A 25,636-nucleotide genomic window follows, 5' to 3' on the forward strand; every position below is an offset into this window, starting at 1 on the left:
ACAAATTAGACTAAATGGATAGATCCTGACTGATCTCTTACCAATCCCTAAAAAAAAAGCTATGGTAAGTACATCATAAATGGCTTACTTAACGGTCATACCCTATATTAACACACCACCAGATTTCTTTACCCTTACTGTAATAATACATGTCACTGACTCTCTGCGTAAACAGCAGTGAACATGACTTTGAGCGTTAAAGGCACAGCCATCAATGCAGAGACTCAATCCAATTACTCTCTGGCCACTAAACTGAAGGCATGAGAACAGTATGATGGACTGCTACTGTGAAATATATTAACTAGGAGAATTGGCAAAATGTCCTTTATTTAGGACAGAGCACATCAAGCGTTTTAGGCAAACCAAGTGAGGCATGCCCACAAGAAATTGGAGGGATGGAGACGTCCCATGCTGGTGCTAAAAACTGCACATCAATTACGTGAGGCACTGAGGCCTGTCCGCTCTATCTACATCTGCCTATAAGGACCCAAAATGTCAGCTAGACATCATTGTTGGAGAAAGGGCATTTTAAGAGGAGGAGATAAGATATGGTACACTTTACTTGAGCATTGGCATGTTGTTGTATTCCAAACTAGAGGAGTTAGCTGGCACTGATCTGCAGTAAACAGCCTTGCGAGGCTTAGAAAGCAGCCTGTGTTAGACTAAGCCATGTTTATTATCAAGCGCAATCCTCAGTCTCATCAATGCTTAGAGAAACGGATGAATAAATGCATATTGTTTAGCTTAGGGTTAGCCAGAGCCACAGCCGCAAATGAAAAAAAAAAGAATTTAAAGCAGATGGTAAAATCCAATAAGAAAAACAGAAGGAGGAGGGGAGACAGAGAGACACCGAATACGACAGAGAGAGAAAGAGAGAGAGAAGAGAAATAAAAATGAAAAGAAAAACCCAAGCACACTGGCTGCCTTTTCACTCCTGTTTTTCAAAAAGCTGTAAAGCTAACAGGGAGAGGGAGAGAAAATACAAAGGCCTGTGTTCTCATTTTCTGTCTGAGAGCTCCACCAGGACCACTGAAACTTGCTTGATTTCCCCAGTCCAATTATATCTCTGTGCTCAATCCTTCCAGAATAGCAACATCACACCAAGGGACGCTGTCTGCCTAAGCGCAGCGTGCCTAATGGAGTCCCAGAAGTTGACTCCATTTCATTGCTCCTAACTAATGGGCTGTGATATTTTCCCAAACTGACTGCAGCTCTGCCCCCTGGAAGCTAATCTAGTCAGTGCTGAACCGGACCCAGCCCAGCAACATGCCAGCCCGCTACCTCCCTTCCTAACAACCCCCCTCCAATCCTACCCACCGCTGCTGCTGTCTGTGTGCAACCCGCCAACGCCCTCTCCTCCCCTCCCAGCGCTCATTAGTGCTTTCTAGCCGGGTGCTGATTGTCAGAGGGCCCCTGCGATGCCAGCTCTCCCTGTGCGGCCGGCCTGCTGTGGTGAATTTAAGAGGAATTTAATCTAACTGGGGCTGAGGAGAGGAGGAGCAGCCAGGGACAGGTGGGAGGAGGGGAGGGGGCGACTGCAGGGTAGCGGTGGATGTACAATCGCAGGGCCACAGCTGAGGACAGACACTCTTTCAGGGCTTCCTATTGCTCTCCGATGGATACTCGTGCCCAGAACACAAGCATGAGAAGAAATAGCGGAGCATAAATTCAACAGAATGGGTCCCTCTCCGGCCATATTGTGGGCACAGAACGGTCTTCCAGATGGCTAAGGGACACACCAGTGGTGCAATACAATCACTGGCATGGCAGAAATATCAGGAATAAATATGAAGAGCTTTATATCATATAAAGGCTCAGCCAGGAAAGACTTTTTCTGTGCAAAACTTTCATTTTGATGACGCATTTTTAAAACACATCCACTCTTTTGAGGCTTTGTATTGTTAAGTTTTGGTTAATAGCAGCTGTCTGTCACCAGCAGGGTTCATACACATTTTTACCAAAAGATTTCCATGATTTTCAATGACTGTGAGGCAAAGTGTAAAGACCATACATTCTCTGAAATGACCATCAATACTCCTAGTCAGTTCTTTGTCATTACATGTAAAAGCTTTTTAAAATAAACACTATTTAAAAAAATGAATGTATTAAAAACAGGATAAGCACTGAATATTTAATTATAACTTAGGGACTTGGAGACATTTTCTTTTTTTAGCAATTTTGAAAAAGGTGATTTTTTTTTTTAAATCACCCCAAAACAACCTTTTTATCACAGCCAGAAACTGTAAAAACAGAAATTATTGTTGGATTTTCAAATTTCCAATGGTCCTTGAACACATCATGTGTTACTGTACAGGTTTGTGAAACAAAATTCCAGTCATTTCCAAAACTCCAGGGTATATTTGGATTTCCAAATATTTTCCAGGCCTGGAAATTGCTTTTTGCAAATTCCACGACTTTAGAGGTTTTTCATGAATGTACGAACCCTGCATTCATTTTTATATTTAAAAGAGAATTAAGTAATTTTGTGAAGTCTAGAAATATTCAGCCTACAGTATTTTATTGAAGTTCTTATGAACAGGAGTTATTCAATGTGGGGGCATGAATAAGAACAGGATAAAACATAATTTAACATTAGAAAAAAAAATCCATTTAACTGAGGTCTTCCTTTAAACACCAGAATCTCATTCAGCCAACTCCATTTCAAGAAGTGCAGGTAGAGAGCAAAATTGTCTGCTTTTATGGCACACAGAGGTTAATTATTTTCATAATTACACCTCTAAACGTCAAACATTTGTTTTTCCCCCTAATTGACAGGAGAATTAACAGTGGACTATATTAACTGTGCGGGGCTGTTCTTAACCACTGTAAAATGCTTAAAAGTGCCTTTCATATGCAATACATATAAAAAGCAATTACACCGTTTTGTTTCTCTCTACTACCTCTTAGCCGGTGTAATCTGCTGGGTAGATTCACCAAGGATAAGAGGTAAAACTGTAATTATGCACATTATTCATCTTCCTAAGTGCAGTACTTGAACACAAAAAGCTAAGATGCATAAATGCTCTACAGCAGGTTGTCCTCATGCAAAGTGCAGGTCAGGCTCCAGCAGGCACCGAGAGCTAATGGCAGTGAGTGGTGCTCCTAACACATGCTCTGGCTCTTTCAGGGACACAGGGGAGTTAAGTGCCGCGCTCCCTACTGCTGATTATCGCACCTTCACCAGGCTGCCAGGTCTCCCTGCCCTCCATGCATTGATCTCATTTGGCCAGCAGATAAGGCAGTAATTGGATGAGGGCTTGGAATCAGATGGCCCAGCCTGGCTTGGCTAATTCCACTCTTTCTGGGCCTTCTGGGCCCCGGGCCAAAGGGGCAGGCCAAGGTTAATCCCATCCAATCCCCTGTACTATGTGGCCCAGCACTGTCCTCTGACCTCTCACCACTACCCAGACACAGCTGATGTGACTCCCTTTAAACAGGTCAGAGCCAATCATCTAATTAGTTTACAGAAGATTTTACACCACAAACTACTATGCTGTCAAATATAAAGGCTGGCTTTTCAAAACAAAGGGGGACATGAAAAACTTAGACGCACACATCATTCAACTCAGTGGTAGGTTTCTGCACAGCTATTGACTATATCATGTACACACTGGAGTTGTATCCATTTCTGGCTTTGCAGCTCCTTTCCAGTACACAAGCTTAAAACAGCTAGATTTCATGCAAACCAACTGAACCGTCATTTGTCATTATAGCTGCATTAACATTGTCTCTTCAAGGTGGGAAAATCACACTGTTATGTTGTCTATCTGTATATGTCTGTTTGCAGAAAGGGGGGACACAGTGGTCTTGCCTCTGTGCTGGGACAGGAGAAAGTAACAGCGCGATAATGAAGTCTGTTTAAAATGTAAAGCCAGAAAGATGTGACGTTTTGATGATGTGTGAGGTCATCTTTGGATCAAAGTGGAACTTTTTGCCAAATTTGAAGAAATTTCCTCAATATGTTCTTGTGATAATATTGTGTTTATTAAAATAAGACAAACCATGTCACAGTGATCTTGACCTCTGACCACGCAGATCTAATCACTTAATATTTGTGTCCGAGTTGGCATTTGTGCAAATTTGATAATAATCTGTTGAGGCGTTCTCTAGATATTGTGTTCACGAGAATGATGTGACGAAATGTAACGGATGGACAGACACAATGCTCCCAGGATGGGAGTAGAAAAAGTACAGATGTAGGAAGATCGCAAGTAGTCATCCATCTTTTAAGTGGTTATGTCTCCAGTATGCTCTTGAGTACAAAGCTATAGTTTACATGATTTGTTTATTAGGCATAACAGAAGGGCATACTTATTAGATTCAGTGTGGACAGAAAGCTCCAATGTTATGGGATGTGATAGTTTAATGCTCATTTGCTGTTAGGACAAGGTATCAGCTTTTCAACTTGGGAGCAGCTGCTGAGTAAAGTCTGACACCTAATGGTATAATACCGTATATTGGTTCAGTCAGGTGTTTGGCTTAATATCAAACCGATCTGAAAATTTTGACACCAGCCGAAAGCCCACAACAAAATACAAATTAAGCATATAATGCAATGAACCTTTTTTTGCACTATAGCCTTACTCATTTTTAAAAACTACAACAAAAATGCTCCATAAGCAATGTCTCCTGATTTGGGAAATTATTTTTTGCAAATTCCTCATGAGGAGCAATCATGGCAGATGATGTTAAAGAGAAAATGGAGACAAATCTCCTCTGTGACATGTCACTTTATTAGAGCAGAAATCCTACTCTTGAGGGCACGGATCTGCAATATGTCATGGCAGGGGTCGACTGATATGCATACGCAATGCAAAGTGGAGCGAATCTGCGATTATGCAGAACATTTTCCAACAAAAAAGCCCAAGTGCAATTTCACCCCCGCTTCACTGGGAGACCACTGCTGTTCCATTTAAGATGGCCAGCAGATTAATCTTCATCGCTCTTTTCTATTTACACATTATGCAGTCAGAGATGGGATTTGCCCGTATGAAACGAGTCTCTCAAAAGGCTCGGCGCGCCTCATCAGGAATGAATGCAGCAGGGGGACGCACGCCTCTTGGGAAACACTAATCTTCTTATTGTGTGCATTTATTCAATTCCAGTGTCAATATCAACCATAATCAGAATGGGCCATGTGACAAGTGCTTTATGTGTCGGCTGATAGTGGATGACAGGAAGTAGACGTAATCACCTGGGAGTACATCACTGCTGACAGCGCCGGATCAAAGCTTTGCTCGTGCAGATTAATCGGGAATTGCAATGCAACATATAAATAACTTCAATAGAGAGCAGCTAGAAAAACATTAATTGATCAGACATCTCAAAGAAGTCTGCAGTTTATGGAAGTGAAAGTAATCCCCAAATAATCATCCGAATATCTCTTCGAAACCAGGTAACACTTAGACCAGGGATCAAAAACTTGCTCTGCTTCTGGGTCACTGTTGCAAATTGACAGGAGGCCAGGGGCCGGTCACTACAGCCCCATTCATGTTTCTAGGATTTAAAAACATTTCAAGGAATTTAGAATGTTTCTAGGATTTTAGGACATTACAACACTTATTGGACACTACTAGGATTTATGGAACTGTCAAGGACTGAAGGATTTTTCTAGGATTTTAGGACATTTCTAGAATTTTAGGATGTTTCTAGAATTCTATGACATTTGAAGGATTTTAGGACATTTCTAGGATTTAATGATGTTTGTAAGATTTTCCAGTGTGAATCACTATGTTTTTATAGTGAGTTAGAAAATGGTTGGGGGTCCACCCAGCATCCTATTGGGGGCCAGAACTGGCCCATGGGCCATATGTTGCGCATCACTGATTTAAATGATACAGCACGCCATTTATGTAGGTGTAGGTATTGTGAGACATGCACAAAAGTACAGTATCCCCAATATGAAAAGACAAAGACATCATGTGTAATGTCATCATGTGTGTTTTGAAAATCTTGACACTGCAAACAAAGGAAGACAGGATTGTGACACATCGTTACCTCAGGCAAACTGGGCTCTAAACAACCAAACACTAAACAAAAAGATAACACAATGGCACAAAAAGAAATCTATTAAAACCGATACCATGTGCCAATTTCTGCTAAAATACAGCATACTTGATTTATTATTATTGCAGTGGAACAAATAACAATACAGTACGGTGCACCTCGACTGGCTCATGCACGGGGAGATGACAATCTCAGAAGCCAGGATTGAATTTTTCATTTCAATTCACAGCAAAAGCTCAATATAAAAAGCCTGAATTCCAAAGAGTAGCAGCAGCTGGTTGCTCTTAACAAAGGGATTTAAAAAAGACCACATATAGGAGCGAATCTCCACTGGAAATGGGGCACTAACAGAGACAATTGGAGGCCAGACGAGGCCAACACTTGTGTGTCATAAAGACAACAGTCGAATGGCCATCCTGTGGATTCCTGAGGCCTGACATCTAGATTGCAGATGGATAAGTGCACGTTAAAACAATATCCCACCGACCAAAAAAATCATTTCTCATAGCTGTCTCTATTTACTGAAAGGCGGCTTGTCTCCCACTGGGGCAGAAACAAATGAAAATGTTATTTCTCTACTCATGAACTCCTACCTAGTCTGGTTTTTCACTGCTGGCAATTTCATTTCTCTTCCAAATTTGACTTAAGCCCACGACTTCGGGGAAATAATGTCTCTGGAATAATCTTCTGCAACTGTAATTCCAGGGGCACTATCTCTCTGTCTTTCTTGGTATATCTATGTGTCTGTCTGTCCATCTACAGTATCTATTTATTTATTTATTGTTGGCACTGTTGCCTTGTGGTTTAAGGGAAATTGCTCTGGCTTCTGAAATAGAAGTGATGTGACATCCAATGCCTCACAGTAATCCTGTCAGACGCACAGGCCTTGAATAAGACAGAACATGCCCTTCTTCAACACAAGGGAAAAGAATGGCTCTGATGCACCGCGCTGTAAAGTGTAGTCTGTCAAAAAGAAAAACACGGGCGCAATTCAAAGCCCATGCAAAATGTAATGTTAGCAAAATGTTCTCAGATTGTGAGCCCGACTGCTGTTGACACTTAGTAACACAATTCTCTGTTCCCATGCTCATTATTATGTTTACAGTATTTCTCATTGTACTCAAAGCACAACACAAAAGTGAACACAGTGATTTAATATTTAAGTAGTTATAAAGAACCCAAAGAGCATAAGTTTTAACTGCTGAGGTTCTTTGGCATTTAAGAAAGCAGTTTTACCATCCTGTATTTACCGCTATTACCTTATTGTAAGGTGGGTTGGATCTGGAGCAGGACAATCAGTCTGAAACAACAGAATTAAATATCTATTTTTTCTTTTAGATCAGTTTGTTAAAGCATGGCAAACAAATGTTTTCTTTTATTTTGATCTCCTAAAATGTCTTCATTGAAGCCAAAAATTATAATACAGTGCTTTTCCAAGTCTGGTGTTTGTCTGCATGTACATGTTTTTTAACCTGCAACCTGCGTTCAGTGGCCACTTTATTGGGTACACTTGAACAATGTCATGCAACAGCTCTGACCCAAATTCTTACCTCTATGCAGTTAATAAGGCTCAGTTTGTATTGATGTCAAAAATAACTTCAGTTATATGTTTATTACTAAAGTCCTAGTTATGGTGTATTAGTAATATGCATAATATTCAGTGTCTAATAAGCTGCCTCCCAAATGTATGTAAAAAGAGAGCCCGAGGTATGATGGGTTTTTTTTTTTTTTTGGTTTCCCTCTTCAAAAAGCCTCTCGGTTTGTTTATTTCCATTGGATTTCCGATCACTGTAGAAAATAAGCTTTGTGGTAAGTAAGTGTTGATACTTGCACATTTTGTTCAAAATAAAATAATCTAAATAAATGAACACCACTTTAGGATGTTTGAGCCCCAACACAATCGCCAGAAGTAAAAGGCTAAATAAAGCTATACACAAACTAAATTACGGTTGCTTCGCCACCACGACAAGGCTGTAAAGCATGGTTGGCGTAGTTTGGCATGATGATGTTCTGTAGTCTCATTTAGCAACTTGTTAGCAACAGCTTTTTTAAGACACATAAAAACTTTAAAGTTCACAAATGGGGCATCTACTGACGTATTTTATGTTGTGGAACAAAAACGCGAAAGTCTGGTGTTAACCAAAACTTTGGTAGAGGGTCATCCATAAAATCCAATGACAGTTAAAGCCCTATGGTTTTTACTTTTCAAACTGTAAAGCAGAAAATTCACACCACATATTGTAAACATTCCATGGTGTGGTCTACACCTTTAGAAAAAATTGGGAACCCTGAAAATGGGGAAAAACAAAATTTCTGTTGTTAACTTCAAGGGGAACTAAGCCTATTTTCATTTTCGAAATTCACACGTTATTCCCCTGGTCTAGGACAGTCCAGAAATTTTAGTTATGAAAGCTTTGAGACTTTGAGACAAGGGGACTGGAGGTGCTTAGGTGCTGACCAATTTCATGTTTTTTGGACTCATTCGTGATTGAGGAAGAAGATAAATTATTATTGGAGAATTATGATGTTGATGATGTTTTGGAAATTGTTGACAGATAACTCATCTGATATGTCATCTCAACAAAGCTACAATGCCTCATGCGATGAAAGTGGATCATGGGTCTTGATCCCACACACTGCTGCATCACAAACAGGGATATTGTTTGTGGAGAGCAGCAGGGTTGGGATTCTCTAGATACCTCATGATTCCATTTGATTTTGATTCAGATGTCAAGAACAGCGGGATCACAAGCATGAGAGAAGACAGATATCCAGCCACTGTGTTCGGCCTATAGACATGACAGATCGGACTGGGTTCATGAACCAGCAGGCCTTGCTGTGTAATCCCAACACAGCATCCTCAGCCCCTTATGCCCTTCAAACAAACTCGACAAGATTCAACACAACACGCAGATGGAGATACACACACAACTCAACCCTCCCACACAGCCTCTAAACCCCGCAGCTAAACTCCCTGGTATAAGCATACACACACTAGGGATTCACGTATATAAAACACACACATGAACACAAACATATGCTCCTTGGAGAGGTTTACATCACCCCTTGGATATTCATGCGGCCTGAATGCTTTGGGTTAAAGAATTAGAATATCTGCTCCGAGTCATACGGGAACGCAAGCAACAAAAACAAAGATACAGAGAAAGATAGAGAGATATTTCCGTAATTTCTTTGTTTATAGAAGCTGTGATGAGCCAGGAAAGAGGGTAAAGATGATTTGTTGACTCAGGAGAGGAAAGCGATATGTAGCATTGAATGGCCGGTAATCATGTTTATGAGGGGAGATGGTTCTGGACTCCCGGTGTGTATGATTGTGTTTTCTCTGGCTCCCAGCTTGGGCCCGAGTACACCCCTACCAGGACATTGTGATTGAAGTATGCACTCTAGCTCGGCTTCTCCTTGGGGGGTAAAAAGGTGCATGTAACGGCGTTTGTGCGCCTTTGCGTATTTGTGTTTACGTGCATGTTGGGCTGGTGTGTATCCATAAAGAGGAATGTCAGTCGATGAAGACCTCCCATCACAAAAGAAAGCACCACTTCCCCTTTTTCTCCTTCATGCAGCCAGTTCCCACATTGCTCTCATTGCTATGGCAACCGGCGCTCTCTCCTTGGGCTCTGCATGCATCCAATCAGAGTGAGACCTTTGTAGAGATTCCTCCGGGCTCCACTTATTCAACTTACCCCACCGGAACAGCCTCCATGCTGAAAAGGCTGGAACAAAGAGCAGAGAGACTCCCTCACTAGAGCCTCGTATGACATCAAAAATTGGGGCTACGGGGTTGGGTTACAGGGAATGCGGAAGTAATGCGTCGCCAAGTGCTGCAGAACGCACGGTAAAAGCAAAAACAGGGTGGCGGCAGCGCACGGCCATGGCCAATTTCAGTGGAAATTATGTGGAATAGGATTTGTTATTGGAAGCCTCAGAGCCTGAATACTTGGCAAGTATCGCGTGGCTCTGGCACTGGTTTAAGCTTGATAAGTCAAAATGGATTCCGGCTGAGCCTATTTATGTCATTCCTGAAAACATATGGATAGGATTCAGGCGCTCAATACTTTCAACCTTCAACAATGACATTCAACACCACTTCTCCAGTCCATTAATCTTCCATGAGAATAGATTTATCATCCACAGCACTGAGGGATTGCATTGAGTCAGCATCAGCCTGAACAGTATTTACCACACCAACCTCGCTCTGTATCAATTTCAACAATTAAAGAGCCCTATTTTGCTTAATATACAGTCACACAATGATGCACAACTTACCAAATCTGCTGGCTGTCCCGCCCCCCCAGCCATCAAAAAGAGTGCCAGTGGAGAATACCTACAGCCCCTGACAGAGGTCCGAGCAAAGCCCCCAATTTCTTGAAATCTTAGACAAGTCCTGAAATCCTAGAAATGTCCTGAAATCCTAGAAATGTCCTAAAATCCTGTAAATGTTCTTAAATACTAAAAACATACTAAAATAAAACAACCTAAAATCCTAACAATGTCCTGAAATCCTAGAAACATCCTGAAGTCCAGAAATGTCCTAAAATCCTAGAAATGTCCTAAAATCCTAGAAATGTCCTGAAATCCTGGACACTTCCTAAAATCTGAAATGTCCTGGAAATGCCCTAAAATCCTACAAACATGTATGGGGCTGCTGCTACTGGCCCCTGACCTCCATTCATTTTGCAAAAGTGCCCCCTCCAAAAAAGCAAGTTAAGTATCCCTGCAGTAACGCAACAACAATAAAAGGTCAAAACTCTCCTCTGATTCCTTGTTTTTTGTTTTGTGTTCAAGGCCTCTAGGTGTGGTAAATAATTAGCGGAGATAAACTAGTGCCATGTATTCTCAACCTGAGGGCTGCTCAGAGGTCACTGCACACAATCACACTGTGCTACTCTCATCCTAATTATGTTTCTGGAGAGGAGATGCAGCCGAGTCTGAGTTAAACACTTGCGAACGCAGGCAGGGAGGCAGGCGTGCCCCAAGCACTTGTAGAGACAAGCCATCCAGCGGGACCTCTCGCAGGCCCCTGACGGACATTCGGCTGTTGGGGTACTGGCAGGGCGACAGAGGCGTAGCATAATTTCGCCCGACTGCCATGTCACAAAGTGTCACACTCTGTCCCTGACAACCCGACTGCAGGCGATGTGAGAGAAATTGGGAAAGAAAAATAAAAGCGAGTGAGACGAGAGAAAAGGGGGCTTGATTTGGAGTGCCAGAGGTGGTAATAAGCATGTCTGGCCACTTCCTGGGAGACAGCCTATTCATCAGGTTGATTTAGAGTCAAAGGTGGAGGCAATTCAAGTGATCTTGTGTCTGGATCCTCTGGCAAGCTGACTACGCAGCGAACAGCAGAACCTGGCATAATGAATGAGAAAAAACAAGGCGGAAAGCTCTTATTGTGGACATGATGTCTTGCACAGAGGACTTGAGAGACAGTTAGGAAGCCAGTGGGGGAAAGAAATGTTCTACAATCTGTTCCAGGTGTTCCTTATGAATTAATACGAACCCCAGATGGCATAAATCAAAGAGCGAGTCATCCTGTCAAAACCTGGTGCTTTAAATGATTTCATATTTAATCACAGAAGTGGATGATCTCGAGATTTTAGCGCTAAAACGTACCTTAACTTCTACCAGTCAATTTGATCCCTCAGGAGTTCTTGAGCCGGCCTCGTCATTGTTCAAAGCATTAGATCAAAAGCTGGTAAAACTGCCTTCAGCTATTACACTCCCAACTCTAACCTCTTTTAAAATAGACCTTTTTCCCAAAGCTAAGACTAAGTTTTATCCATATATTGGATGGATATGTGGTTGTGCATGTGTGAGTGTGCAGTCTTCTGCTTTTTAGTTTTTGTCTAAATGAGGGAAGTTTTGACAATTGAGTGCCAGCTGAGAGAGTCAGCATATAAATGAGGGCTGCACAATCTCTCTATCACTTAACTGCTCACCACACTGTTATCCTTTATCCACCAACATTCGAGCATGTCTGGAAAAGCTGCCAAAAATTGACGATGGACTCCTTTCCAAATGCCAATAGACTAGAGCCGGTATAAGTATGCCTCCAAGTGCGTGTGTTTTTATTCTTGGTGTTTCATGTTTGATGTCACAGAGAGGCTGGAAAACAGGTTAGTAAACCATAGAAAGCAGCATGGAGGCCAGTGAAAACGTTACGTCGGGGTTGCTTCTTTTTTAAAAATATGTTACTTTTTAAGTATCTCTCTCAAATTCAGAGCACACTAAACTTGGAATGATGTTCATGTGCTGCTTGGGCAGAGATGGACTGTATTTTTGTGGCTGCACAACATTGCATATCGCTGGGAAACAGGCTAGAATGCAGATGTTGTCCATGTGTCATTGGTCTCCGAAGTAAATCCAGAAGGTAACCTTTCCCATTAAATAAAAAAGCCAGATGTTAGCAAGTGATAGTGGGTTTTTGTTATGTAGGAAAGGGGATTTAGCAATTCCTGAGCTAACACATAGAACGTCAACAACAGATGCAGAAGGATACCTACCAATGTGTATTTTTGCATAGGTGCGATTCTTGCCATACTATTTATATCTGGACGGCATGATAGGATAATAACTAATGTGTCTGTATTTCTATTGTCTTTAGTTTTTCAATATGACTTATTTACATGACTGCTGAAAAGCCATTAAATGCCAAAGACTGTCGAGTAATCCCTGCACTGCATCTGCTGCTCATTTCACACTGTCACTGTGCACACACTGGGGCCTCTGCAAAGAGTACGATCCCATGATAATGAGCTAATTATAGGTACAACATTCCTACTTCCATATCTAAATGCTTGTCTCTAATAGGAAACATTTCAAATTATTGAGAGGCAGAGAGAGAAAGAGAAGGATAATTGATGCAAGCAATTACAAGTTCTGTGTCGGAGCAAATTGGCCAGCGTATCTGGACATGTAGGGGGACTGCGACCTCATTTACATCAGAGTGTCAGGAAATAATTGGAGAATGTACTGAGGAGGTGGGATTACATAAGCAGTTCACTTGGACAGTGAGATGCAGTTCAGACAAGAAGCATACGGAAAAGACTATACTCAAGAGGTCAAGGACAAAACGTTATGCGCAGTCTCTGTATGCTCCAGCAGATTTAATCATAATAGTGATTTTTACAACAACAAATATACTTTATGACATTAATCTGTTTCCAAAAGCTGTAATTTGAGCATTTGAAATGGTTTCACCACATGCACACAGGATTCTGAATAGGCTGTCATGTTTTCAGCGGAAAGCCAGTAATAACTGAGTTCAGTTTTACTAGCCATAAGAGAGACTTTAGCTGTGTTTGGGCTGAAACCGCTTCAAACGCATGGCAAGACGATGTGCCCGACTTTTAACAATATCACTTCCAGATGTTTCATTACAAAACAACTTTCCAAGACCTCACCGCAAGAAAACCTTCTCGTGTGAGAGGAGCCAGGACACACGAGGATGGATTTCGGGAACCCACAATTTTCACATTTTCGTTTCAGTCGGAAAAACCAGCATGCAAAACTGTCTGGACTAACACCAATAAAGTGCTAGTATTGATTACAGTGGTACAGCCTGTCTGACAGGGCCAACACAAATCATTACCCTATGTTACAGGAGGGTATTCCACAAGTAGTACATTTACTTAAGTACTGTACCTAAGTACAAATTTGAGGTATTTGCACTATAAGTGAGTATGTTCTTTTCATGTCACTTAATATGTTTACTCCACTATATTTCAAAGGGAAACTCTGAAATTACCTCACTTTTGAAATGACCTTTTTACCTCACTTCATTTATGTGATCACTTGAGTTTAAAATGATGAAAAAATTATTTTAAGGGTTTTGGGGTGTTGTTTATTTATTTATTTTTTTTTAACAATTTTTAGTTTTGGGGGTATTTTTTTCTATTGCTTTAAAATCATTTTGAGTTTTTAGATTTTTCTGCATTGGGTACTTTTACTTTTAATACTTTGAGGACTTCTATTCCTAGATACTTACTTTACTTAGTAAAATTTTCAATGCATGACTTTTACTTGTAACAAAGTTTTATAGTGTGGTATTAGTGCTTTTACTCAAGTAAATGATGTGAATAACACCACTGATAGAGGTGTTATCCAAAAGCATAGGACAGCATTGCATATGTTTCAATTTGACAGGCAGAATTTATGCAGGAGGAAAGCTAAGGCAGAAAATAACAGGAAGCTTGGGCTGCCGATAAAAATGGCCACTGAAATATAGGGGTGCATTCATTATAGTCTGCCTCTTGTGCCTCTCATCAGGCTGGCTAACACTGACTGGCGGGCTCTGACCCAGTACTCCGGAGCTTCTCTCTAATGCACCCGCCTCTCATCAAGAGCCTTGGGTGGAAAAAAAAGGAGTAACATGCTGTTTACTCGCAATCCCAGGCCCGTAATTGCCAATTTATTTGATAGGCAGCTGGGTAATGATGGCATTTCACCCCTTGCCGCAGAGACTAAACGGGAGTGATTCATCCCAAGCTCCCTGCCCTCCCTGATCCAGCAGACTCCCTCAGCTCAGGACTGCTGCCTGCCTGAATGCCTGCCACCCAGACTGAAAGGGTGGGGTGTGGTGGGGGGATGCGGGGGGTGGCTGCCATGTCGGCTTCAAACAAACCCAAAAGGGAACCCGGCGCTTCAGAGCAAATGCGGCTAAGCCTGCCAATTTAGCCGGGGTTTGGGGTTGAGGCAAACACAGCCGAGCTGATGTGCCATTTGTAGGCCTTAATGAGCTGGCAGGACGGAGTGTGGAGGGAAAGACGAGCAGGAGAGAGGAGGCTGCCAGGCCTGACCTCCTCTGGCCTCTATCTCCCTGCCAGCCAGTGCCAGGTCGGCAAACTCAGTTCATCTGCTTCATCGGAGCGTGGTCGCTCCGTGAGGGGAAGGGAGTGCTACAGCAAATACCATTAGCGAACTGTTGGGTCTAATGAACAGTTCGGGTCAAAGCTAGCTCCTGTCTCACACTGCTCCCTGGTACTAACAACTGACTTAGATGCTCTCTCTTTGTTTTTGCGCTGTGAGGGAGCATCTATGTGCAGCTGAACCACAAGAGGAGTCCAGCTGCACTGAGCCGTGTTACGACCAAAATAGTTTTAACATTTGAGTGAAGCAAGCACATTAACCCTCGAGAAATCGCTACAGCAGGATACTCAACTTACGGCCTACGGGCCAAATCTGGCCCCCAATAGGATGCCTGGTGCTTCCGCAACCATTTTCTAATTCACAACGAAAATAAAGTGATTCACACTGGAAATTGTTATTGTAATTTTAGTATACGGAAGGTTCCAGAGTGCATTAAACAACATCAAAATAAACCTTGTATCAAAAATATGCCAGTCAAGGATCCAAGCACCCTTCAACAAAGGTCCTCACTGAGTTCCTAATTACCTAAAACCCTAGAAGTGTTCTAAAATACTAGAAACACCCAAAGATCCTTAAAATATCCTCACTTCCTAGAAACATCCTAAAAATGTAGAATATCCCAACATCCCAGTAATGTCTTAATATTTTACAAATGCACTAAAATAATGAAATGTTCTACAAGTCCTAAAATCCTTGAAACATTTTGAAATCCTAGATTTGTCCTAAAATCCTAGAAGCGTCCTGAAGTCCTAGAAATATCTATAAGTCCTAGAAATGTCCTGAAGTCCTAGAAACATATATGGGGCTGCTGAGAATGGCCCCTGCCAGTCTCAGTATTGTTATTATGCAAAAGTGGCCCCCAAGCAAAGCAAGTTAAGTATCCCTGCACTAAAGGCTTTCAAAAATAACTTGTGAAAAAAACTATTTTACAGTAGATTCACTCCAATTTAACAAAACAAAAAGAGTTTCAAGCAAAACTATTTTTTAATACACTCTCCATTTTCCTGTTCCTCCTCCTTTCAGTCAGGGGAACAGAGCTCGGCTACAAAAGCTACAACTTGCACCTCTAGCAATGTGTGAAGTGGGTTTTTACAGCATGGCTGAAGGAGACTTGTTCAGAAACCTGTGGGGACCGCAGATGAAGCGGTGTGACCATCTGAGGTGACACGGGGGGCTAAAAGTCTGTCTTCATGCTGCCCAGCTTTCAGCAGCTCTTCTGAAGACATGCTCAGTCTCCTGTGGGGTGTCTTGACCAGACGAATCAGGGGGAACCTGGACTGCTGTTCTCTCTATCCTTCAGAGTGTACTGAGTGGCTGAAATGCCAGCTCAGGTGGAAGTGATTATAGAGAGACCGATAGATGCTTCCTGAGAATAAGTCGGCAGAGGGGAAAGTGGAGATTGTCTGCTCGAGGAAACCTGAGATTCTCAGAACAAATTATGGATGTAAGTTAGGATTTCAGACAATGTTCCAAGTAAAGTTACTCAGAGTATCAGCTGGTGCTGTAAGTTATAATCATCTTAGTGACTGGTTTCACATAAAATTCAAAATTATGTAAAGTAACAGTGATAGTGAGAGTAGAAGGACCAGAACGTAACATGATGTAACTCATCAAATAAGACTTTGAGCACTAGCTAATGACACCGGTCATATAAAACTGCATTTCACTGTTTATGGGCTGTAGTAGAGCAATATGGAGAGAGATAGGAAAGAATGTGTGCTTGGAAATCATTAGGCAAAAATTAATTCATCTCTCCCCCATCTTCTCCTGATCCAAAAACAGGAGCATGTTCACGACAAAATGTAGCAAATATTTTACTTCAACGGAAACTGAAAGTAGTAGTATTTTGTTAACCTTTTAGTTATAAGACATCCTGACACAACAAATGGCAAACTGAGTGCTTTTGTCACTCTTTGTGACAGTCACAGTAAAGCCTCCATCCATAGGTTAAATGTCAAACCTTCATTGTTTAAGCAACATTTGTCTCAGTATACTGCTGCACAGCCACCACGGTGCAGTCAGACAGAAATCAGCAAGTATCATTTCAATTTCTGTTGTCAACATCAAATTACTTATTTCATTTCATGCCCAGTCAAGCATCGTAAAGCTACACGCAGAATCAGTCTTGCTTCAGTTGTTCGGCCATGTCTTTCTCGAAGACTAGCTCGCTTCCCGACTGACAGCTTTAATTATGGCCCCATATCTGATTGCTACACTGTAGATTCTCCACACAAATCAAAGAGCAGAGGTGGGTGTCTGGCAGCAAGGTCCCTCGAGTCTTCTTGCTTTACATCTTGGAATATGTCACAAGGCACGGGGACACATAGCCGCTCTTTCTTCTGTCAGTTAATGCTTGCCTTCAGCTCCTCCGCAAGAAGCGAGGACCTGGGTAAGTACTGTCTTTTTTTCTATCAGTCATAAAGAGAATCTGAAAGAGTTTGAGTGTGAGTGTGTGTGTGTGTGTGTGAGTGTGTGTGTGTGTGTGTGCGCGCGTGTACGTGCATGTGTGCACAGGATGCAAATAGTGCTCTTTACCTGAAGAGTGCACTTAAGACATTTAAGATTTACCACAAAGTGCTCTGCAGAGGCTGAAGTTTATTGGTTCAACACCAAAAGAAATCTTGACACAATTGATTATATCACATTCATAACTTACCTTTTGTATGTGACATACCTAAGTTGCAAGGCCACATACACATAGTGATTCCTGAATAAAACTGTAGTGGAATGCAAAACACTTGTGCTCAAAGAACATGCACTGATTTACAATACCGTCCTAATTCTCTAGGTTTAGAGTACAGAACAGCTCTGGAAAGTTTTTACTGTTACATGTAAGGATTAGGCAAGTAGTTTGACTAGAAGCTGCATGTATACAAGTATCTTGTTGTCCAAAGACACTATTTCTTGCAAATGTTGTGTCACATGTAATGCAAGGAATGACTAATTCAAGAATATGTATTTGCTTTTAAATTAGTAAATCTGTATTTCCTGTACAAAAAGTGGAACTTTTACTGCTAAAAACCTCCTCTTTAACATTTACATATCACTAATTTCCAGAAGTTACATGGTTTGAACTATAATAAGTCAGTTATGTAAACTGGTCGCTTGTTCATTTAACATTGCTCAGGAGCTTTCAAAGCTCTCATGTCCAATGTCTTTTTATCAAACTAGTTATTAAAAAGTACCCTGTTAAGGTTTTGACCTTTTGTAGCGCTATGAAGCATTTTTAGTTTGTCTGTGTACACATAAAAGGAAATGCGCACCTGCATACTCATGTAGGAATGCAATACACATTCCTGCCAATGGTGTCACACTATGTTGCTGATTGACAGTTGGTGGAAAAGCACCAAGGACATGCAGCAATTAGGGTTGGGTACAGAACTTTGTACATTTAAGGGAAACCAGTCAAAGTACGCTGGTACTACCAAGTAACGATTTACGTTAAATCGATTGGTACCAAATGTCAGTACCTTAGAGTGCATCTAGGTGAGAATGCAGGACAAGAGGCTGAAGAGCTGGGAAACTCCCCAAAGCCTGAAAGCCAGTCACAGAGCTCCAACATTTGCAATAGAGTTCAGCAGAACCCCCGATTTAACTAATGACAGGAGGTAGAAGCGCCACAAAACCCAGAAGTCAGCCACTAAACTCTGCAGTTCGGATCACCTTCCCAGTGCTTGTTCAAAACTTAAGTCTTTGTTATCACAGAGAAAGCAAAGAACCAAAAAACATATTGTTGGGTACCAGAACCAAATTACAGGTACTGGAACCAGTATAGGTATCAGTTCAAATGTAAACAGTACCCAACCCTAGCAGCAATACCAAAAATCACTTTTGCAAATAGTTTTTTATGAGAAAGGGAATACATTCATCATGCTTGTTGGAAATAGGCACACAACATGTTTGACGATTATTAATGAATGTTAACAGAACTTTTGTTTGTTTACGATAAAACTCCACAGGGCACCTTTAAGTAATTCTAATATACTAGTTTTACCCAAAAATTGGGACTTTGACCAACACATGTCAACAGAAAATCATCTGTGAAGAGGTTGCTAAGTAAACAATTTGCTCAAACTTGGGTTTCCAATTATTGTCTGCATCATTTTGTCTTTTTTTGTCTATATGTGAAATGTGAAACCCATGTGCGAAGTGCACTTTGTACAACATTATGGACTGGTGTTAATCTCAGATGTGTTTTAATTTGAATTAATTTTTTAGAAGATGACTCACTATGAACAGAGGTTGAATAGGCCCTGTGACAGAACCTCAAACCACCACTGGTGGTAACAAGCTGTCAAGCAGAGATCTCGTGTGTTAATGTACTCACATCTGTCAGTCTGTCTCTGGAGCTGCTCCTGATGGACGGCTTGGACTCTCCGCTCACACTCTCGCTGTCGCTGTCCTTACAGTTGTTCTGCCCCGGCTTCAGCTGCCAAAAACAACACACAGGGAGACCAAGGGTTAACAACATGAAGCAAAACTGTTAACACTGCAGTTTAGGGCTTTACATGGATAACACTGGCTGGGGGAAGGCATCCCACAGAAATCGACTCATGAATATGTGAGAACTGGCAGGAGCTGCGGCGCTGTCTCTGTAAATCTGTCATGTTTCTGAGCCTATTCAGTGGCCATCTCTCCACTTGCCAATGATAGACGCCATCTGATCTCGCAGTATGAAACTCCTCTCAGCCCACAGAATAGAGAACAGGGACAAAGACCCCTCCAGAACCTTCAAATGGAGCCACTATCCTTTCCAAGCAGACACCACATGCCGAGGCAGCAGGAGCTCAGCAAGTGTCATCCTCTAGACACTCTGTTTGAGATGCAGCAAAATGACAAGAATAAAGAGGAGGACGTGCCAATCCGTGAGCATCTGAGGCCCTTCAGAATCTGTGGAACAATAAAAGATTCTTGGGAGTGCGGAGCTGAGTGGAAGGAGGTGGGGTCTGTACTTTCTGTCCAAGTCTGCGATTGATGTCCTCTGAAGCTCCCATGCTGCTCCTTCCAGACCAGACAAACGCTGCAGGTTTCATTTCAAAGCACATAAAAAGATGGCTTTATGGGACAGTGCAGTAAACGGCTGCTCTGCCAACTAATAGGAAAAGCAGAGCGCGGCGCTGCACACACAAAGGACTTGGACTAGAGAATGATGGCACTCTCCTTTCCCCTCCCTCTCCTGCTCTGGAGGAAAGGGGATGGAGCTACACTATATGTTTTTTTTGTTTTTTTTTTACCTCTCCTCCTCTTTTCAGGTATCGGCCATCATTTAGTGTGATGAAAGGGCACAAGGTGTGGGAATACCAAAAGAACCCAAGAGTTGAGCAGATAATTAAAATGAAAATGTTCCCTTTTCTGTAGCCATTAGCGGTGTGAAAGGTATCCTATTCCTTGAGAGAATTGTATGATGGGTGGAAGGCGGGTGGATTTGCCAGAGTGCTGAACGTGATAAGAGAGTTCGAGCTCTGGGAATGCCTGATGGGCCTGTTTGACTCCATGTGTGCATGTGTTTGAATGTGCGTGCATATATCTGTGTGTGTCTATGTGGTCGGACACAAGAGCACACAGAAACCAAATGTGGCACATGCACAGACACATGCACAACAATGCCCTACGCTGTGATAGCACTAATTACCTCCAACACATTTTATTCCCACAAAAACCGAGGCACATTTTCTGTCTTTTTCTTGTAAATGCCAGTTTGTCTGAGGGGAGTTTACATATTTTTAGAGAGAAAAGGGGAATAATATCTCATCCACCCTGGCCCTGTGAACTGATCCTTGAAGAAAGGGCGAGGGACACTGTTCACACCCCGGTATGTGGCTCCTTCATCAAAACATGTTGACCTATAATATTTATTAACCACCCTGTGTCCCTGCTGACAACACTGGGCAGCGCATGCTAGCAGACTCATGCATTTATGAATGTGAACACAAAAAAAACTAGAATTTCCGCCTCACGGTTGTATGCCTCCGAAAACCAGTCAAGTTGCAATTACAGTTTACAATCATGTCTGTGAAAACACGGATGCTTCACACGCATCTTCCCCTCAGCAGCACAGAAGATCTATATAGCCAGCACAGTTTCAAGAGTGTGAGTGTCAAAAATTCAGTATCTGACCAAATGTCCCCCCTCCTGTTCATATGTTATGATGTTGAATCATGGCCAGAAATGTGTTTTTGCATATCATTAAAATGTCACAGCACAATTGACCTTTTCAACATATTACACATCACTTCATATCATCATCATTTTAACCTATTAAACATTTGTGTGAAATATTGTCCTAATAAGTGTATGAATCCGGAGCTGGATGTTTTGTGAGGTCACAGTTAAATTGACCCTTTTACAATTAAATACTATTTAGTTCATTCTTAAGCCCAAGTGGACGTTTATGCCAAATTTGAATACATTTCCTCAATGTGTTTTTTAAGATGTCACATTCAGAAGAGTGATATGGATGCACGGTCACAGTAACCTTTCACCACCAAATTTTAATCAGTTCATTCTTGAGTCCAAGTGGATTCAAGAATGAACAAAATGTGCCAAATCTGAAGAAATTCCCTGGAGGTGTTCTTAAGAAATTGGGTTTAGAAAAAAAGTGGACAGATGAAATGTCACAATGACCTTTGACCACCAAAATCGAATCAATTAATTCTAGAGTCCAAGTGAATGTTTGTGTCAAATTTAAAGAAATCCTCTACGTGTGTTCTTCAGATTTCCTGTTCATGAGAATGAAATAGACAAGGTCACAGGCCCTTGACTTTTGACCTATGACCACCAAAATCTAATAATTTCATTTTGAAATCCATGTGGATGTTTGTGTCATATTCAAAAAAATTCTCTAAAGACATCCTTAAAATATCACAGGACAACAAGAAAACATCCAGCAACGGCTACTGCCAATGCAGAGGCACCAAAAAGTATACACAGACCTAAAAAATGCTGCTTTCTCCTGCATCACATATTCGCAGCCCAAAGCCAAACCTAGGCTCATAAAGAATATAATCAGGGGAGTGTGGGAGAGATATAGAGATTTGTCTTTTATTAATCAACGTGGTATCAAACTGATTCTGCAGTGGTGAAACCATATAATCACATCGTCTGTATCCTGGCTTATCAGTGGGAAAGTACTCCATGAAATCAGAAATCTTGCACAAATTTAAATCTGTGTAACGTCTGAAGAACATGTCTAATAAAGACATTCCAATAAAGAGCGGCTCATCTTTCAGGGCTATTACATAGCTCGGGACCTGATTACACAGCTATTTGAAAACGTATCCCTCAGCTTGTTCCCTTTAATTTCCCCTTGAGCTCCCTTAAATTACTTCAGAGAATTGTGTTTTTTTGGAGTTTTTTTCATCCTCTCTCCCCTTTCTGAGGTGCACATGATGGATTCATTGCTTTTTATGGTATGATTAATGGATGTCCTCAGTAAATGGCGGGAATGCTGGTGGTCAGTGCCATCAAAAAGTGAAGTTGGTATTTAATGACCTGCTGTCTGATGATAAATCTAAATGAAAAACCCATGTGTGTGGGTGCAGAGGGCCGTCTCAGTGACCTCTGCAATAACAATGCTGATCTGATCACTTCAACTTCTTACTGCATGCAGGTCATTCTGTATTTTTATAGCCTTTTAAACTTAGCTAAAGTTTTAAACATCCGGTAATGACACCCAGTGCAATTCACTGTACAGATGCCCAAAACTGGTGTGCACCGATGCAACTGTATAAAGACATTAATTAAGACGCAGGTTGAGGCATACGGATGCATGTATTTAATGACCTTACTGTATCGGCGCAGCCTGGGTAAGAACTGGCCCTACAGGAAGATAACAGACAGATGGTTTTAATATTCCAGAGGCTAATTTCACAACAATTAAAGACACAGTGAGACATTAGCATCTAATGAAACATTTAAACTACTAGTAAGTGCATCTGCCATTAATTTCCACACAGTGAGGTCTTGTTTTCCTACAATCTGTTCTGTGTTAGGGGATAAAGTTTTTTTTTTCTCCACGTCTCTCTTACCAGTCTGAATTTACTGAAGTAGAGAATCAACAACTGTTTTCAATCAGCAGTCAGCGTGAGGCTTTGGAAGAGAGCCGCCGAAACCACAGCATGAAACAGTTCAGCCCGCAAGTATGAGAAACCATTTAACATTTCGCATAAATCATTCTCTAAAAAAAATGGTAAAAAACATAAATGCTTGTACTCAAGTTAATGGCAATTATTCAAACTGTTAATGCCATACGTTATTTGGGGAGTCCAGTGGTGACAACTGAACAACCCCAAACAATGTAATGCGTCAGTAATGTCTGAGTTTCAAGTGGTACTTAAAACTCAGTGAAAAATAATTTTAAGTGTTGTATTTTCTGTGGAGACACAACAAGCACACTTTGCTGAGAATCTAAATTTTTACTTGATAGCTGTGTGTCAAGTGTCACCACTGCTGCTGGTCAGTTTTTTAAACATAATTGCAACAGTATTATTATACTGCCCTTGCAGCATGTAATCTTGTGCAAAGCTAGACATCCAGTTAACATCCCAAGTCTTCCAGTAAACAAACATGGCTTGCCTTTCTTGTATTTTACTGAAGTCTTGATTTGGTGGGCTGGTTTTTGTAAAACTGAAATATTACAGACAAAATAAATGAATCAGTATACAAGCATCTGAGAAACATTAAAATACAGTAGTGTAAGCACACCCTGTTCAGCTATGGACAGTTCACGAAGGAGGCTGGCTTATTCAAAATCAGAATTTTTATTGTTGACTGTTGACTCAAATCCAGACTGCATAAAGGATAAGCACTATAACTGGCATGTAAACCTTCAACACAACTCATCAAGTGCTACAGAAACTTAGCCGGTGCTGCTTTAGAAGCAGCTAGCACTTGTGCTCAGTTGATTGTTTTCCACTTCAGTTTCAACAGGGCTGCTCGAAGTATTCTCCCTCTAATCGGCACTTTTCTTCCTAAAAGCTATCATTTGTAGCCACGAATGCAACGTTTTTAAAATATTCATTTCACCTGTGCCTGCTATCTCACCATCGTAGCTTAGCTGTGAACTAATCATGAACGTGTGTGCGAGCTATATTAAGGAACATGACTACATAGCAGGGTGATATGACATCCACGTGGTACGTACATCTTGAATCACTGTTTATAAACTGTATATTGTGTGTTTGGCTGTGTGCAGGTGCATGCACATATGTTTAAACGTATGCATGTATGTATATATGTGTGTAAATTCAGTGGGACATATATATACATATAAATGTGTATGTATATACATATGTATATGGAATGTATGTATATGTGTGTATGTTTGTATGTCGGTAAGTCTGTGTGTAAATATGTAAGTGCATATGTTAGAGATGAAGTTCACAAATTAATTAATTGATAAGCTAAGAAGGGGTAAGATATAATAAGTTTATACTTATTACTTATTATACTTATTATACTGCTCCTTTTCAAACATGTAAGATGCATTTCTTGCTGCTTATTTGAATCAATTCGTTGAGTTTTTTTGTATTTGTGTTTTGTAATTTTTATCATTTTCTTTGTTTTACATATTCAAAATATCTATCTATCTATCTATCTTTCTATCTATCTATCTATCTATATTAAAACAAAATACATTACAGGAAAGGAAAAACTCGTTTAAATTGCATTTCAGGGATTTCAATAGCATTACATATATTTAAATTCATGTATTAAATTTCTAAAAAACATTTTTTAGATTACTCTGTGTACCAAGAACAAGGGGCTCGCGTACCACCAGTGGTTCTCGTACCATACCATACCAATGTAAATTGATAATATAGAAGCAGATGAGCAGTCAATGAATTCCTCTTCAGAATCCACCGTGCTATGGATTTCCAATAACGTGTCAGAAGATTGCCATTTCTAGACAAACCTTGACCAAAGCTAAGTTCCTCTTGTAGAACTTACAGTACATCCGCTAATACACACTCCACTCTGCTGTATTTCAATTATTCCTCACACACAGTGTTAATAGCAGGAGGACCTTGCTTTTCAACATGTCTGTTGAAGGTCCAGCTGAAATAAACAAGTGTCTCTACAGATAACCTCTCAGCAGCATTATTGGAGCTGCTGAATGAAATACCAAAGGTGCTGCTGAATGCCATGTACGCCGCACAAATACTTATGTCGACCAAAGCACAGGATGCCTGTCTTTATAATACAAAAAATGTCATTAAAAAAGGCTAAATCAATATGGAACGTTTTCATTTCAGCATTGTTGCTGGTGGCCGCACAGAGGTAATGGTGTTATGTACTGTAGGCGCTAAAACATGACTCCGAGTATACGGTACACACTGCTGTACGTTCCCAGATCAGAGAGATTATGAAATATCTCATTTAACACCCTGGAAAGTACACTAACATAGCCATTACTACATTGTCTTGAACATGTGGAGTCAATTATTTTCTCACTTACTGAAAAGTGCTCACCGTTGCCATAGTGGAATTTTACAAGTGTATTGACCTATTCTCAAGGGCTGCACTACAGACTCGATGCAATCAAGCACAAAAGTAGGCCTGCGAACATTTCAAACCACAAAGGCCTTTTTAAACAGAGCCATACACAACCGGCCTGCCCCTGCAAACTCCACCCCCAACCCCCATCCCTCATCCCACAAAGAGGAAAAAATAAGACAGAGGGAGAACTGGGCTCAGTTTTCTGTACTGGCCTCAGTGGGATAGCCATCAGCTCCTGGTTTCCCTT

The 25,636-nt window shown here is 41.1% G+C and overlaps 1 protein-coding gene across 11 annotated transcripts in view; it reads right to left on the reverse strand.

Annotated features, from left to right (window-relative positions):
• The window catches only part of auts2a (activator of transcription and developmental regulator AUTS2 a), a 449,370-nt gene that overhangs the window by 251,089 nt on the left and 172,645 nt on the right, over positions 1-25,636 (reverse strand). For all 11 annotated transcript variants that reach the window (XM_088088966.1, XM_088088967.1, XM_088088963.1 and 8 more), the window contains one exon: positions 19,220-19,321. In XM_088088966.1, coding sequence (XP_087945092.1) covers positions 19,220-19,321 — 102 coding nt within the window. The remainder of the gene's footprint in view (positions 1-19,219; positions 19,322-25,636) is intronic.

The sequence above is a fragment of the Plectropomus leopardus genome, chromosome 15, assembly GCF_026936395.1.
Source record: "Plectropomus leopardus strain MGB_pleo_1.0 chromosome 15, ASM2693639v1, whole genome shotgun sequence".
Classification (NCBI taxonomy): domain Eukaryota; kingdom Metazoa; phylum Chordata; class Actinopteri; order Perciformes; family Serranidae; genus Plectropomus; species Plectropomus leopardus.